This window comes from Bos indicus x Bos taurus, chromosome 25 (assembly GCF_003369695.1).
Source record: "Bos indicus x Bos taurus breed Angus x Brahman F1 hybrid chromosome 25, Bos_hybrid_MaternalHap_v2.0, whole genome shotgun sequence".
NCBI lineage: Eukaryota > Metazoa > Chordata > Mammalia > Artiodactyla > Bovidae > Bos > Bos indicus x Bos taurus.
The window spans coordinates 1,722,936-1,739,164 of record NC_040100.1 but is presented as its reverse complement, the minus strand read 5'-3'; the positions used below and the strand labels follow the sequence as shown (position 1 = coordinate 1,739,164).

The 16,229-nt window shown below is 55.8% G+C and overlaps 1 protein-coding gene across 2 annotated transcripts; it reads left to right on the top strand.

The window, feature by feature from the left end:
- The first annotated feature begins 337 nt into the window (after positions 1–337).
- Positions 338–2,207, top strand: GRIFIN (galectin-related inter-fiber protein). Of its 2 annotated transcripts, XM_027527672.1 has the most exons (5): positions 338–861; positions 1,017–1,096; positions 1,191–1,350; positions 1,743–1,909; positions 2,044–2,207. In XM_027527672.1, the coding sequence occupies exons 1-5, from the start codon at positions 850–852 to the stop codon at positions 2,057–2,059; spliced, it is 435 nt and encodes a 144-aa protein (XP_027383473.1). In that variant the 5' UTR covers positions 338–849; the 3' UTR covers positions 2,060–2,207. The 2 variants fall into 2 exon arrangements, with proteins under 2 accessions (XP_027383473.1, XP_027383474.1); XM_027527673.1 differs by having other exon boundaries at positions 1,743–2,207.
- Positions 2,208–16,229: the final 14,022 nt, after the last annotated feature.

Here is a 16,229-nt window from a genome sequence, read left to right as displayed (position 1 = left end):
TCGTCAGCCACCTGGTCCCACACTCACCACACATCTGCACGATCATCTGCACACTTACTCGCACACTCACTGCCCATGCATTGCACGCCCCCCATCCCCACGGCAGCCCTGGGGCTCTGTTTGTCCAGCCTGGCTCCTCTCTGGCTTGGCTCCCTGGACAGTCCGGCCAAGACGTCCCCTTGGCCGCCCGGAAAGCCTGGGGAAACTCTGCTTGTCTCCCCAACATGCTCCCAAGGACCTCAGCCTGGCCTGCTCCATGGTCAGCTGAGGGGGCTCAGGAGCAGGCCAGGAGGCGTGTGGGGTGTGGGAAAGGCCCCCCACCCGTCCACCGCCAGCGCCCTGGAATTCGCTGAGCACAGCGGCCAGCCTAATCCCTGCTCTGCCCGCAGGGTGGCTGAGCCCCTGGAGCGGGGCAGCCAGGAGAGGCCAGGCTGGACTGGGGGGCTTGAGTCACCAGGCGGCCAGACGGCCCCAAAGTCCAGGGCAGGGTGGGTAGGCCTCTACTCTTGACCAGATGGGGGAGTCTGGGTCCTGGAGACCCTGGAGGCTGCGGCTGACTGGGGGCTGCCTGGGCCACGCCTTGCCTCCAAGAATGGAGGAGAAGTGCTTTCCTGGGAGTCCTCGGAAGTGGAGTGAAGCCTGAGAGCCACGCAGGCCCCCGAGGAAAGGGGGTGGGGAGGGGGCCACCCTGTCCCGGAGCTGGACTAGAGGACCTGCTGGTGGGGGAGGGCGAGAGGCTGAGGGGGCAGGGAAGGCCGCTGACCTCATCCCCGGGGCGGGGCCCTGCGCCCCCGCCCAGCCCAGCCGCTATATCCCCAGGCTGCGCAGCTCCCCACGGAAGCTGGAGAGATGGCCCTGCAGGTGGGTGAGACCTGGATTTGGGAAGGAGGGAACAGGGCCTGGTGGGGGCTGGGGACCGGGCACGGGCCATAGGCCGTGGGGCCTCCTGGGGGAGGGGGTACCCCAAGGAGAGGAGGCCCGGCACCCAGGGCCTCTGCCGCCCCTTTCGTCTGCAGTTTGAAGCCTTCCACGCGGGGGGCCTGGCCCCAGGCTGGAACCTACTGGTGCAGGGACACTCTGACTCTGGAGAGGACCAGTAAGAGACGGTGCCCTCCCCTCCCCGGGTCCCCTCCTTGGCCTCCGCGGGGTGACCGCCCAGCCGCCCTCGCCAACCCCATGGTGCCCCCCAGGTTTGAGATCAACTTCCTGTCCGAGACGGGCGACATCGTCTTCCACATCAAGCCCCGGTTCTCCAGCGCCACCATGGTGGCCAACGCCTTCCAGGGCGGTCGCTGGGGCCAGGAGGAGGCATCCAGCGTCTTCCCGCTGGTGCTCGGGGAGCCCTTTGAGGTGAGGGGCTGGGGCGATCCCCTGGGATGTGGGGGAACCCACGTGGCGGGAGGGGGAGGCCCGTGGGCTGGGGCAGAGAGGCGGGGGTGCCATCTGTGGATGCACCAGGGCCATCTGCTGCTTTGCGCCGAGGTGCCCTGTGCCCCCGGCTTCCAGCAGCCCCGCTGTCCCCGCTGGGGCTTTGGCTGAGTGGGGGGCTGATTGCAGATGCTTACAGGGGACAGCCAGTTCGGCAGTCTCCCTGCTGGGTCTGGGGCTGCACCCCCTGGCTGCTAGCCACCGCTCTGAGGCGAGGGGAAGGGGCCCCAGCTGGGGCTCTGAACCCCCAGGGGGCAGGCCTGCATGACGGGGGCTCCGCGTGCTGAGGGGACCCCGCGCCCGCCTGTCCCCAGATGGAGGTCAGCTCGGACGCAGAGCATTTCCACGTCCATGCCCAGGAGCACAAGGTCCTCCAGTTCGCCCACCGCCACAGGCCGCTGGCCGCCATCACGAGGGTGCAGGTGCTGAGCGACCACCGCCTGGCCCAGGTGGAGCTGGCCAGGAAAGGCCTGAGCTGGGGGTAACGTTCTGCCTGCGGAGCATCCTCACCCGGGATCCACCCGCCTGGGAGGGTCTGTGCGCCTGTGCTGGGCGGGGGACGGGGTGGGGACGGGGGGCGGGGCTGGAGCTGAGGTGGGGACCCAATGCCTGCAGGGCTGGGGGCTACTGAGCTGTGTTGGAAGTCCCAGGATCGAGCCTTGGCCGTTGACCCTCTCACATCCAGTGAAGCCCACCCTGGAGAAGCTGGGGGGAGAGGGCTCTGTGGTTCTGGGACCCCCATTTCAGCTCCACCTCCAATAAAGTTTAAGCAGGCTGCAGAAGCTTGGCTGCTGTGAGACGGGAGTGGGCCGGTGCGGGGTAGGGGCAGAAGTCCCTGAGACCTGTGTCTTGGGGATGGTCTGACCCTTAACTCATCCCCAGGACATAGGGGTCTGGGGGGCTGCGATCGACACAGGCTTGGGGTTGTTGTTACTGTTCAGTTGCTCAGTTGTGTCTGACTCTTTGCGACCCCTTGGACTGCAGCACGCCAGGCCTCCCTGGCCTTCACTGCCTCCCGGAGTTTGCTCAAACGCTTTTCCATTGAGTCGATGATGCCATCCAACCACCTCATCCTCTGTCACCCCCTTCTCCTCCTGCCTTCAGGGGGGAGTCCTCCTCTAGGGGGCGGGGGTGGAAGTGGTGATGAGATTAGGAGAGGGGAGGGCTCCTGGTCCGAAGGTCCCAGCTGGTCCTCACCCAGGACACCGGAACTCACACCCTCCAGCTCTGCCCCCTTGGGAAGTCCCAAAACTGTCTCCTCACCCTGCTACTCGAGGGGTGGAGGGAAGGGGTCCCACCTGGACAGAAGTGCCCTTCTGGGTGTGTGGGGTGAGCGGGGGAGCCCTGGGGGTCACGTCTAGGGAGAGTGCACATGGCTGGGGGTCCCCTGGTCCTGGTTTCAGAGCTCACCCATCCACCCCTCTGTCCATCTCAATCAAAGCCGTGACAGCACAGTTTAGAATGAATCTTAACAGGTATCCACCCTGTACACGTGAGTGATTTAGAGAAAAGTTAGGTCAGCAATCGCAGACACAGGAGGGTGGCCACAGCAGCGGCGGCCTGGGTCCGAGAGGCAGCTCTGCGGCTCCGAGGGGCAAGGGGCAACCCTGGGCAAGCTTCTGACCCTCTGGGGTCCGGGCGAGCCCTCAGCTCACGGGGAGTGCTGGGGCTCGGGAACTGACTCAGCAGAAGCCCGGGAGAGGAATCCCTGGCAGGATCCACCCTGGTGTCTCCTGCTCTAAGGTTAACGGGGAACCTGAGGCTGGGAGGGAAGGAGGGCAGCAGGGAGGGGCTTAGAGAGAGCAGGGCCCAGTGACCACCCCGGCCAGGGCCCTCCAGAGCGGAGGAGCTGCCAGGCACCGGGACAGAGGGCAGACACAGGGCCCCCGCCCCCAGGTGGGACAATGGCGGCCCCAGCCTCCAGCAGAGCAGCTTCCTTCCTGTCTCCGCTCACTTCCCCGCCTGTGTCCATGGCCCAGCTGGCCCAGGAACCCCTTCCCACCCCCTCCTGCAGGAGGCCCGGCCTTTTGTGTCGGCCAGGAGGGGTTGGGGGCTGGCGGGCCAGTGGACGTGTAGCCGGTCAGGCTCTGGGGAGGACTGGGGTGGTGGGAAGGGGCCAGGGTGAGGGTAGGGGTCCGAGCCCACCGGCGGGGCTCCCTGCTCACGGTCCGGGCCCCCTGCTTCGACTCGAGATGCCTGCTTGCCCTCTCTGGGCCTGGTCTCGTGGGCAAAAGTCTCCCCTCCTGGTGAAACTCTGCCTCCCCGAGAGTGATGCAAGGTGGGAGGGCGGGAACACACAGGTTTCAATTTTCTTCAGTTCGGGGCAAGGGCTGCTGAGTCTGGGGACATCCTGGGCTCAGACACTGACTTTGGATTTTGCTGGGTTCTACTCGAGGGCCAGGTCTGCACCATCGCCCAAGAACTTGGCCAGGTATAGAGAGAACATTCCTTTTACAGGTGGGAAGCAGGCTCAGAGAGGTTAAGTGACTTTCCTAGGGTTGCTCAGCAGATGAGAGATGGAGCCAAAAAATCCATCTGACAGAATTCAAACACACACACACACACACACACACACACACACAGCATCCCTCAAAGTTGGTCCTGAGCTGAGGCCGCTTTGAATCAGCGCTTCCGTGGGGCAGGTCAGACCTCAGGGGCCCCAGGCCCACTGGGTCTTGACCCCAGCTATGAACTGGGTGCAGGGGCCTATGGCCTCAGAGAGTCCTGCTGCAGGAGCCTTGTGCCGTGTGGTGACCCTTCCATGACCCACCCTGCTCTCAGCACACAGGGCAGGGGTACCCGCCTGTCTACAACTGCGCCCCAGCCCAGCGCCACAGCCGCGGCCAGAACTGACACTGTCCCCTTGGCTCAGTGACACCTCCCCCGGAAGCCCTCCCTGACTTCTGCTCCTCTCCACCTCCTGCCCTCCTCACACTGCCTCTGCTGGAGGCCAGGGACCAGGTCTTACTCCAGCCTCCTCCTCCCCCAGCCCCAGCTGCTCCAGAGCACATGTAGCTCTGAAAGTTGCTGAACGAATAAGGGAATGACTGACTTGGGGAAGACCAGTTAGAGATTTGAACAAGTCAGAGATGACCCTCCCAACCGGGACCAGGGGACGGTAGAGGCCTCTCCTGCCACCTCTGTCCTGTTTAAGGTGGGCCCCACACTTGGGGCTTGAAAACAAGCCCAACCCCTCCCCTCTGCACCTGAAGGCCTCGCACTTCCAGCTTCACGTCTCCCGCTGCTCCTCTGCCCGTGTCCAGCCCTGGAGCAGGCGCCGTGTCTGCCCTGGGGCCTTCGCACCGCTCCTCCCTGCACGCCCTCCCCCTGCGCTCAGCCGGCCGCCCCTTCTTGCCATTCAGGCCCCTCTTCTGCACGCCGTCTCCCCGCAGGGGCCGCGAGGCTAGTCCCGTCACTGCTGCACTTGCTCCTGACGGATCCAGCCGCTCCCAGGTTTGCCAGCTGTCTGTCCCTGCCTGGCCAGCCAGAGCTGAGACGGTCCCCTCCTGTGCTCACCCCTCACACTAGGCACAGGAGAACGTGGGGCCAGAGTGGGCAGCTGCTCTGACTTTTAAAAACCCCAAGTTAAGTTCTGTCCAATAACATCTGTTTTTACTAACAAATACTGACCGCTATGTACACTGAACGAGGCGTCAACCTGCAAGCTCCCCTGGGGCTGACCGGCTCAGGACCTCTGCTCTGAAATCCACTGTTGCCTGTCCAGTCCCAGTGGGACAGGGTTACAGGTTACTGGGGCTGGGGGGGCAGGTGCCTTCCTGCCCCCCACCCCATGTTCTGAAAGCCTCTCCACATCCCGAGGAACAGACTGGCCAGCAGAGGCACCAGACACAGGTCTGCCTAAACCCCAGTGGCAGGTTGAGGGACCCACTTCCAGGGCCCGCACAGGGAGTTCCTGGGCCCAGGGTTTCAGCTCCCGCAGAATAACAGCCTGGGCCTGAGGCCAGCTCTGAGACGGGGAGAATCAGGCCCGGCCAGACCCTTCCTGTCTGCGTTCCTGCGGAACCCCAGCCCTGGCCCTGTGCTGAATGACGCGTGTGCGAGAGTTAGTCACTCAGTCGTGTCCGACTCTTTGGGACCCCCTGGACTGTAGCCATGGGATTCCAGGGAAGCCCTCGCTGAATGATGGACTTGAGCCAATTACAGCTTCTCTGATGCTCACTTTCCAGTTGGACACTTGGCCTTGGAGAGGGGGGCACGGGGCAGGTGTTATTTGCCCCAGCTCCCCTCCCCACCCTGGCTGGAGCCCCTGAGCCCTCAGTCACCGCGCAGCGCCACCTTGAGTAGGGGGCTTGTCCCTCCCGATTACCCCCTCCTCACCCATCAGCCGGAGCTGTCTTTTCAGCACCGAGGCAGGGACTTCAGTCCCAAGGCTGAGGGCCCCAGCCAAGGGAAGCCCCCGCTGCAGCCCCAGGAGCAGCAGCCCTTCCTTGTGGGATACCCCGTGGACATCAGCTGACTCAGGGAGGAGGGGCCCCTCCCGTTGACATCGAGCCCCCAGCCCCGTCTTCCCCCGACAGGCTCTCCTGCAGGAGGTGGAGGTGGTGCTGCCGTGCTGGGGTGGTCCACTCCAGCGGGCCCTGGGGGCTGACCAGTGCGCCTGGGAGGCCTGTGGAGGGCGAGGTCCTGCACAGAAGTGGGCTGAGCCTCCTCGCTGGGCCGTGGCTGTGGGTTTTGTTGGGGGGCAGCGCCCCTGATGTGCAGACGGCGTTCCTGCTGGCCTCACTGTGCCGAAGCCCCATCTCCGCACCAGCACGTCTTGGTCCCATGGGTAGGGAGGTGACACGGGAGGAACGTACCCTCCCCAGGCCGCCTGGTCCTCTAAAGGCCTGGGCTCATGTCCTCCTCCCTAGAAGGAGAAGGGCAGCCCGGGATCCCTGGGTGGGGAGCTGAGAAGGTCCCGCCAGGCAGAGGGGAGAAGAGCTGGGAGCGGAGGAACCGGGATGGGCGAGAGGCATCAGCCTCCCGCTCCTCTGGGGCCCCTCCAGGGGGGCGGGGTCCCTCTCCCAGCTTAGAGGGGGGGCACCTCTGAAAGTCAGGTCCTGTTCCCTGGGGGAGGGGCAGCTCTCCTCCAGAGTCTGTGCCACGCCCCCCATTCTCCTCTCTGTTCACTGTCCCTTCCCACTTGGGGTCTTGGTGATGATTTCAGGGGTTAAAGGCAACCCAGCTTTGGGGGGATAGGACTTGCCAAGAGAGGGCTCAGTGGTGAAACATGTGAGACCTGTGACAGCTGGGACCCGGGGCCCCCAGGGGCTCAGCCAGAAGCTGTCTTTTCTAAACACTTAGTGGTGACCTCACTCGTCTTCACAAGAGCCCCCTGAGGTCGGGCCCATTGTCGATTTTTAGACGAGAGATCTCAGACACAGAGAGGGGAAGACGTTTGCCTGGGGTCACACGGCACGGCCTTGGCAGAGCTGGGATCCGAACCCAGGCAATCTGATTCCAGAGCTTTCTGGATATTTGTGCGGATGTTGTTGGAAAAAACATGTATGTACATATATGTTTAGTGCTCTTTTCATTGCTTTTCTTCCTTTTAAAAGTATTTTTTACATTTATTTACGGCCGTGCTGGGTCTTCACTGCTGCACGCAGGCTCTCTCCAGCTGTGGAGAGGGGGCAGCGGTGGCTCTAAGCGCCCGGGGTTTTGCAGCCCACTACTGTGGACGCGGTGGCGTGGCACACGGGCTTAGCTGCCGTGCGGTGTGCGGGGTCTCCCTGGACCAGGGAGCAAGCTCCTGCTGCTGCATTGGCACGCGGCTTCTCAACCACTGGACAACCAGGGAGGTCCTCCTTACTCTTTTCTTTTTTTCAAATGAGGTTTTGTGCTTGCAAACATGGGTTTTGTAAACACCATTTTGGGGGATGGGCGCTCTAACCTCCACAGCTGGGGAGGAGTGGGTCTCTGTGGCCCTGACAGGCCCACCCTTGTGTCTGATTCCTGCAGGTCTGGGAGGGGAACCTGGGAGGAGCAGGCAGGTAGTGGGAAGTGGGCAGAGCCAGTGGCTGTGGCCCATCCAGGCCCTGAGGGAGCCCAGGGGCGGGCTGGAAGGGACCCTGCGTACTCTGGCCAGCTGCCTGGAACCTCCTGGAACCTGGAGAAGGGGGCAGCCTCCTTCCGGGAGCGCCAGGCCCTGGGCCTTGTGGGGGAGGAGCGCACGGAGGAGGGGGTGCGGGTGACGGAGGTGGCATGCTCCTGCGGCCCCTGAGGAGGCGCCCCCGCCGCACCCTGACCTGGGCGTGCTTTGCCTGGACGCTGCTGGACCCTCCCTCCAGCCCCGAGCCTCGTTCCTGTGCGGTGAGCACTGCCCTCCCCGACAGCCAGCGTTTCAGAGCTCGCTCGCCTGGGACCAGTTCCAGCCCACGGGACAAAGCGGTAACCAGGGCCACAGGCCCGGCTGACCCTGGACGGGCAGTTGGCTCTGCTGCCTGGCAGGGCCCTTGCCATGGTTACAGCCCACCCAGGGCTCTGCTCAGAGGCTGGCATTGTCTGGGTGTTGGAGTGTGGTGAGCGCGCGGGAGCCAGGCCGGCACACTGGCGACGGCTTTCCCACGCTCCGGGCTGTCAGCCGCCCTGGGGGCTGAGCAGGCACCGGCTTTGGCACCTGGGGAAGCGGGGGCCCGGGGAAGAAGCGAGCTGGGGAGTCAGGGTCGGCCTTGGGATGAGGCTCTGAGTCGGGGCCTGAGGCGTTCAGATGACGAGCGGGGTTCCCCACCTTTGCAAGGGAGTGTCAGCAAAATGACAGCACCGCTGTGATGCGGGCCGTGAGCACATCCAGCCGGCGCGGGCCGCTCCCCCCGGCCCGTTCCCAGGCAGACCGGAGCACGCGCAGCTCAGACGCCCCCCGGCCTCTGCCTATATGCCCTTCAGCCAGTTCTGTCCCCGGGCACAGATCTTCCCTGTAAGTTGTCACCTTCCTTAACCCCTCACTACGGAGCAGGAAGGGACACCGTCTCACTCGCCCCTTTTCAAACGCTCGCCAGCTTCTCTTTGGACACTTGTCCTTCCCCTGTGCACTGCGGTCTTGAGGCGAAGAAGATCCCCCTCAGAAGCTGAAGGCATCTGGAGGGTCTTCCTTCTGGACCCCCCTCCCTCCCCGGGTCAGTCCAGGACGGGCCATTTGGTGTTCTCTGCTGGATCTGGGTCTTGAACGAAGGACACAAGAATGGGCCTACCGAATGCACCCACCTTCCCATGGTCACCACAGGGTTAAATCAAACACAGAGGAAAAACATGAAACCAGGGACTTCCCTGGTGGTCAGTGGTTAGGACTCCACCCTTCTCCTGCAGGGGGCATGGATTGAATCCCTGGTGGGGGAACTAAGACCCCCCGCTCTGCTGTGGGGCACAGCCAAAAAATAAAATAAAATCCAATGTCTAATAGTTTTAAAAAAATCTTCAAAAAAAATATGAAAACAGCAAGAGAAAAACAAGCCTCATGTTCACAGGAACAGCGGTAGAATGACATTAGGGAGGCCAGCGGGAGGACGTGCTCACAGCAGCAAAAGAAAGAGAGGTCACCCCAAAATCCTACCTCCAGCAAAACTATCATGAATGAAGGTGAACCAAAAGCACTTCCAGGTTAAAAAAGTCCAGGCAGAAGCACTGCAGGCAGACCTGTCTTATAATAAAGACTAGAAGTCCTTCTGGGTGAGGAGAAATGACGAGAGACAGTAACTCGAATCTACAGAAATAAATGAAAAGCATCGGGCTGGTAAATATGTGCATTAAATAAAAGACCCGGTAAATACATTCTGATTTCTTAACTTTTTTTAAAGATATAAGATTGTGTACCTAAATGAGGATAACGCTGTGTCTTTTGATATAATACATAATTTTACCACGGTATTTATGACAGACACAGCTGTAACACACATGACAATAACAGCGCAACAGCGGAGGGTGGTGGAGCTATAAACTTTACGGAATTAAGTCAGTGCTACGCAGGAGGAGATGCTGATAAGACGCATATGTGAACCTCAAGGCTAACACTAAGAAAATTAGTAAAAATATAGTTTCAAAAAATCAACAGAGGGACTTCCCTGGCGACCAGAGGTTAAGATTCTGCTCTTCCAATGCAGGGGACCCAAGGCTTCATCCCTGGTTTGAGCCCTAAGATTCTGCATGCAAAAGTTGCAGATAAAAAACCCCACAAAAACAGAGAAATTAAATGGTGTGTGTGTGCATGTGTGCTAATTCATTTCAATTGTGTCTGACTCTGTGCAACCTCATGGACTGTAGCCTGCCAGCTTCCTCTGTCCATGGAGGAGGAGAATGTCCATGTCATTCTCCAGGCAAAAATACTGGAATGGGTTGCCATGCCCTCCTCCAGGGGATCTTCCCAACACAAGGATCAAACCTGCTTCTCTTTTGTGAATATTTATGTGAATTATCTGAATAATTACATTAAATGTGAATTTGAGTCTAAACACCCCAATCAAAAGGCCAATGCTTTCAGACTGTATTACAAAAATTTTGCATGACAAAAAGGTTTTAAAATCAAGATTCAACTCTATACTGTCTAAACCTTAGATTCAAAGACACAAATAGGTGAAAGAAAATGCACAGAAGAAGATCCACATGCAAACATCCGGCCACAGAGCAGCTCAGGAGGCTGTATTAACATGAGACAAGACAAACATTAACATGAGACGTACGACTAGAGACATTTCATGATGATACACAATTGTAAGTGCTGCATTGCTAACGTAAGAGTCTCAAAGTACAAGGAGCAAAAGCCGACAGAACTGGAAGGAAAAAATTAAACACAGTTGGAGATTCCAACACCCTACGCTGGGTAACAGATAGAGCAACTCGTCAGAAAGTCAGGGAAGACAGACAAGACGTGAACAACACCGCACCCAACTAGACCCGACAGGCACAGACACCCCACCCAGCAGGGGCAGAACACGCTCTTCCCGAGCGCACCTGGAAGCATCCCAGGATCGAGTGTGTGCTCCGCCACAGATCCCGTCTCAAGACACTTAAGAGGACTGAAACTGCACAGAGTGTGTTCCAGCCACAGTGGAATTAAGTCAGACACCAACAGCAGAAAATCATCCGGGAAACCCTCAAATATCTGGAAAAGAAACACCATGTTTCAAGAAAACATGAGTCAAAGAAGAAATCACTAGAGAAAACAGGGGATGTTTTAAACCGAATGAAAATGCAGGCCTGCGTGCTCAGTCGCTTCAGTCGTGTCCGACTCTTTGCAACTGTAGGGACTGCAGCCCACCAGACTCCTCTGTCCGTGAGATTTCCCAGGCACGAATACTGGAGTGGGTTGCCATGCCCTCCTCCAGGGGATCTTTCCGACCCAGGGATCGAACCCACGACTCCTGAGTCTCCTGCACTGGCAGGTGGATTCTTTACCACGGAACCACCTGGAAAGCCCAAACGAAAATGAAAACACAGCATAACAAGCACTGCAACAAAGCAGTGCTTAAAGCAAACTGTTCTGAACACCTCGATCAAAAGTCTCAAATTGATGTTTCCACCTGAAACGCTAGAAGAGAAAACTAACCCCAGAGCAAGCATAAGGAAGGAAATAATAAAGACCAACACAGAAATCAACGGCAGCAGAAAGGGAGGAAACCAATGAAACCACAGGTCGTCTTTTTAAAAAATACCGTGACTTCCCTGGCTGCCTAGTGGTTAAGACTCCATGCTTTCAATGCAGGGGCTAGGGTTCGATTCCTGGTTGGGGAAACAAAGATCCTACAGGCTGAGCCGAGCTGTGCTTAGTCGCTCAGTCATTTCCAACTCTTTGCAGCCCTATGGACTGTAGCCCACTAGGCTCCTCTGTCCATGGGATTCTCCAGGCAAGAATACTGGAGTGAGTTGCCATGCCCTCCTCCAGGGGATCTTCCCAACCCAGGGATTGAATTTAGGTTTCCCGCATTGTAGGTGGATTCTTCACTGTCTGAGCTGTCAGGGAAACCCATGAAGACTGGAGTGGGTAACCTATCCCTTCCCCAGGGAATCTTCCAAGCAGTGTGGTGACAATTAATTAATTTTTAAAAATTAAAAAAAATAAATCTTTAGCTAGACTGACAAAAAAAAAAAAAAGGACAGAAGGTATACATTGCCAAATTCAGGAACAAAAGAGGTGAGAACACTTATCCTACAGAAAGAAAGGCTTACAAGAGAATATTATGAACAACTTCATGTCAGCAAAATACACAACTCAGATGTGATGAATGAATTCCCATAAAGGCTCAACATTTAAAAACTGGTTTAAGAATAAATTGAAAGTTGGAAAAGACCTGTAGCAAGGAAATTGAATTAGTAACTTAAATTCTTCTCACAAATAAAAGTCCATCCCAGATGGCCTTACTGATAAATTCTACCAAACATTTGAAGAAAAAATAATACCAAAACTCTCACAAAATGAAAGAGAAAACATTTTCCAACTCGTTCTACGAGGACATTCCCCAACACCAAAACAAAGACATCACAAGAAAACTACAGAGCAATATCCTTATGAAAACGGAAGCAAAAACCCTTAACAAGACACTACAAACTGCACGCAGTGACGTGTAGAAGGTCACACACCACGACCAACGGGGTTATTCCAGGAACGCAAAGCTGGTTTACATTCTCAGATCAATTAATGTAACATTCCCAGCCGACAAAAGAGGAGAGAAAACCCACAGGATAACCTCGATAGATGCAGGAAAAGCGTCTGACAGAGTCTCACACCCATTCGAGATAAAAACTCACAGCAGACTAGAAATGCAGGGGATTTCCTCAAACTGATAAAGGAACCTACGAAAAGTATGATAATACCAGACCTCATGATGAAAGACCACATTTTCCTCTCTAACGTTGGGGAAAAAAAGGATATCTGCTCTTGCCACTCTTATTCAACACTATACTGAAGGCTCCAGCCAGTGGAAAAAGCGAAAATAAAATAAGATAAAACAAAAGAAATAAATGAAAGGCTCCCAGTTGCAAAGGAAGAAGCAAGACCATCGCGACTCACAGATGATACAGTTCTGCGTGTGTTACGTTAATCCTCAGGAATCTCCCCCCAGAGCTATCAGAACTAATAAATGAGTTTAGCAAGGTAGCAGGATTTAAAATCAATATACAAAAATCGATTATATTTCATCTAAAAAGTATTTTTATTTATTTATTTGGCTGCAACGAGTCTTAGTAGCAGCACGCTGGATCTAGTTCCCTGACCAGAGATCAAACCCAGGTCCCTGCATTGGGAATGTGGATGGATCCCTGGGTCAGGAAGATCCCTTGGAGAAGGAAATGGCAACCCACTCTAGTTTTCTTGCCTGGGAAACCCCATGGACAGAGGAGCCTGGTGGGCTACAGTTATGGAGTCACAAAGGCCAAGACATGACTTAGGGACTAAAGCACCACCACCAGGACGGCTGGAATCAGAGAGAGAGGAACAGGCGTGGTGAGGACCGGGGAAACGGAAACCCTCATGCATTGCTGCCGACATGCAAAACGGTACAGCCGCTTTGTAGAACAGTCTGCAGTGTCTTTAAAAGGTTACACTTCCGTGTGACCGAGAATTTCCACTCTCAGGAATCTACTCAAGAGAAATGAAAACATATGTCCACACACAGATGCCTCAATAAACGAATGTGCATCGCATTATCTCCACAGCATTCCCCGACCGGAAACCGTCTAAACGCCCATCAGCTGAGGAATGGCCGAACAAGACGGAGTCCATCCGGACGACGCGACACTATTCAGCAGCTGAAAAGTTAAGCACTGATACCTGTGACAGCTGAGTGACTCTCAGAAACACGCTAAGTGAAGCCAGACACACAGGGCTACTAATACTGCATGATTCCGTCAATATAAGTGTTCAGAAAAGGTAGGCCAATAGACACAGAAAGCAGGCCAGTGGTTCCCGGGGTTCCAGTGGAGGCAGAGCGGGCTAAACGGGCTGGGGCAACTTTTGGCGTGATGGAAATGTTCTAAAACTGGATCGTGGTTATAGTTGTACGACCCTGTAAATTTACTAGAAATCATGTGCAAAGGGTGAATTTTGTATGATGTTAATTTTACTTCATCAACAGACCTGTTTTTTTAAGGAAACAAACGTGTATTATTTTGTGGTATTATAGTATCTGTGTTTGTCATATTATTTTATTGTGTGAAAAATACAATAGTATTTATAATCACTAAAAATAAAAACTCAAGACGCAAATCTAGAGCTTTCCAGGTGACGCTAGTGGTAAAGAATCTGCCGGCCGGTGCAGGAGATGTAAGAGACGTGGGTTTGATCCCTGGGTGGAAACCATGGAGGAGGGCACAGCAACCCACTGCAGTGTGCTTGCCTGGAGGATCCCATGGATGGAGGAGCCTGGCGGGCTACAGTCCGTGGGGTCGCAAAGAGTCAGACACAACTGAGTGACTTAGCACACAAACACAGGTGCAAATCTAACAAAACACGCATAGGACTTTTATACTGCAAAATACCAAAGGAAGAAACAAGACTTAATAGTGGAGAGACAAACTTTTCTCCTGGAATATAAGGCTCAACATAGTCACGATGTCATTTCTCCCTAAATTGCTATACAGATTAATGCAATTCCTGCAAAGACCCCAGCAATCTTTTTTGTAGAAATAGAAAAAAGTACACTAAAATGTATGTAGAAAGATAGAGGAACTCACCTAAAACAATTCTGAAGAAGAATAAAAGGAGCAGACACTGCTCAGCTTTAAGCCTTACTGGACGATGACAGAGATCAGCAGTGCGAGGTGTGGGTGGAGGGCAGGCACGCAGGTGGAGGGAGCAACAGAGAACCCGGGAGAGCGCTACGTGGGCACAGCCAGCTGATCCTCGACAAAAGTGCAAGAGCAATTCAGTGCAGGGAAGACTGCCTTTGCAGTGAACCTCACTGGAACAACTGACCGGCCACAGGCAGTAGTAAACTTCAGGGGCATCGCTGGTGATCCAGTGGCTAAGGAGCCGCCTTGCCGTGCAAGGGGCACCAGTTCAACCCCTGGCCCGAGAAGATCCCACATGCCACGGAACCACTAAGCCTTCAAACGCAACCGCTGAAGCTCACGCCCAGAGCCCGTGCATGGTGACAAGAGAAGCCCCTGGTCACCGCACCTAGAGAAAGCCCGCACGCATCAACAGACACCCGGCACAGCCTAAAAGAAATCGTTTTTTTTTAAAAAATGTAAACTTCAATCTAAGCATCACAATTTATTTTAAAAAATCAACTCAAATTAATCATGGATTTAAGTGTATAATAGAAAACCTAAAGAAGATGGCATAGGAGAGATTTGGGACCCAGGACTTGGTGGAAGAGTTCTTAGATCTAACACCAAAGTCATAGTCCGTTAAAAAAAAAAAATGAATAAGTTGAATCTCATCAAAATTAAAAAAAAAAAAAAACTTCCTGCTCTGTAAAAGACCCTCTTAAAGGACAAAAAGGCACATACTTGCAGAGCAGGAGCAAATATTTGCAAACCACACATCTGACAAAGGACTCATTTCCAAGGTTTGTAAGAACTCTCAAAACTCCACCAATCCAGTGAGAAGATGGACAAGACACACAGAGCCACTCTGTCGGGGCCCCCACAAGTGGCCAAGTGTGTGCGGGGGCTGGACCCCGTCCAGAGCGTGTGCACGTGCCTGTACTCTAGGTCACCCGCAGAACGGAGGAGGCCCAAGGACCAACTCGGGCCTGGTGGTCCTGGGGCCACGTCCATGGGGCTTCAGGACCTGGGGGAGGCCAAACCACACGTCTCCAGGATCCCTCAACAGGGGCCCGAGGTGGGGAGTGACCTCCACAGAGAGCAAGTACTGGAGCGGAATGAGAGGGCACCCCTCTCCTGCCAGCCCATCGCTGCAGAAAGATTCACCAGGCCCAGGAACTGCCCAAGCCCCTTGGAAAAGCCCTTGGATTTCCCAGCAAAGGCCCCCCCCGGCAGGTGGTATTCCTGACCCGAGGCTGCCCCCTGGCGGGAGTCATGGGGACACAGGCAAACCCAGCCCTGAGCCGACCCAGGGACCCGGTCACCTTGCCTGCTGGACCCCTCCCCAGAGGTCCCACGTGCCGCTAGTAGTAAAGAACCCACCCGCCAAGACGCGGGTTCAATTCCTGGGTCAGGGAGATCCCCTGGAGAAGGAAATGGCTATCCCCTCCAGTATTCTTGCCCAGAGAATCTCATGAACAGAGGAGCCTGGCGAGCTACAGTCCATGGGCTCGCACACAGAGTTGGACACGACTGAAGCAACTGAGCACACACACCTCCCCAGAGGGGACCTCGCTTGTGCCCATGGCATCGGGAGAAGGGTAGGGAAAGCCCTGGGGTCACTCCAGAGCCTCAGGGCAGGCTGGTGTCTGGCCCCTGGGAAGGTTCCTGCCTGAACGGAGCCAAAATCCTGGAGCAGCTGCTGGGCAGTGGCCTGGAGGACTTCGATCTTGGTCAAATCCCTCTCCCGCTTCACTTTCCTTATCTATGAAACTGAGACAGCTACGGAGCCCACCCCTCAAACCTACATGGTCTATCATGGCCGCCTCTGGCCACTTGGGACCACCTGAGCACTCGAATGGCATCACCGACTCAACGGACATGAGTTTGGGTGAACTCTGGGAGTTGGTGATGGACAGGGAAGCCTGGCGTGCTGCAGTCCATGGGGTCGCAAAGAGTCGGACACGACCGAGCGACTGAACTGAACTGAGCACTGGAAACGTGGCTGGCCTGAAGTGGTATATGCTGTGAGTATAAAATACACACTGGATGTTGAAGCCGTAGTATAAAAAAATAATTTAGATGCTCAGGCTGTAAAATAGCTT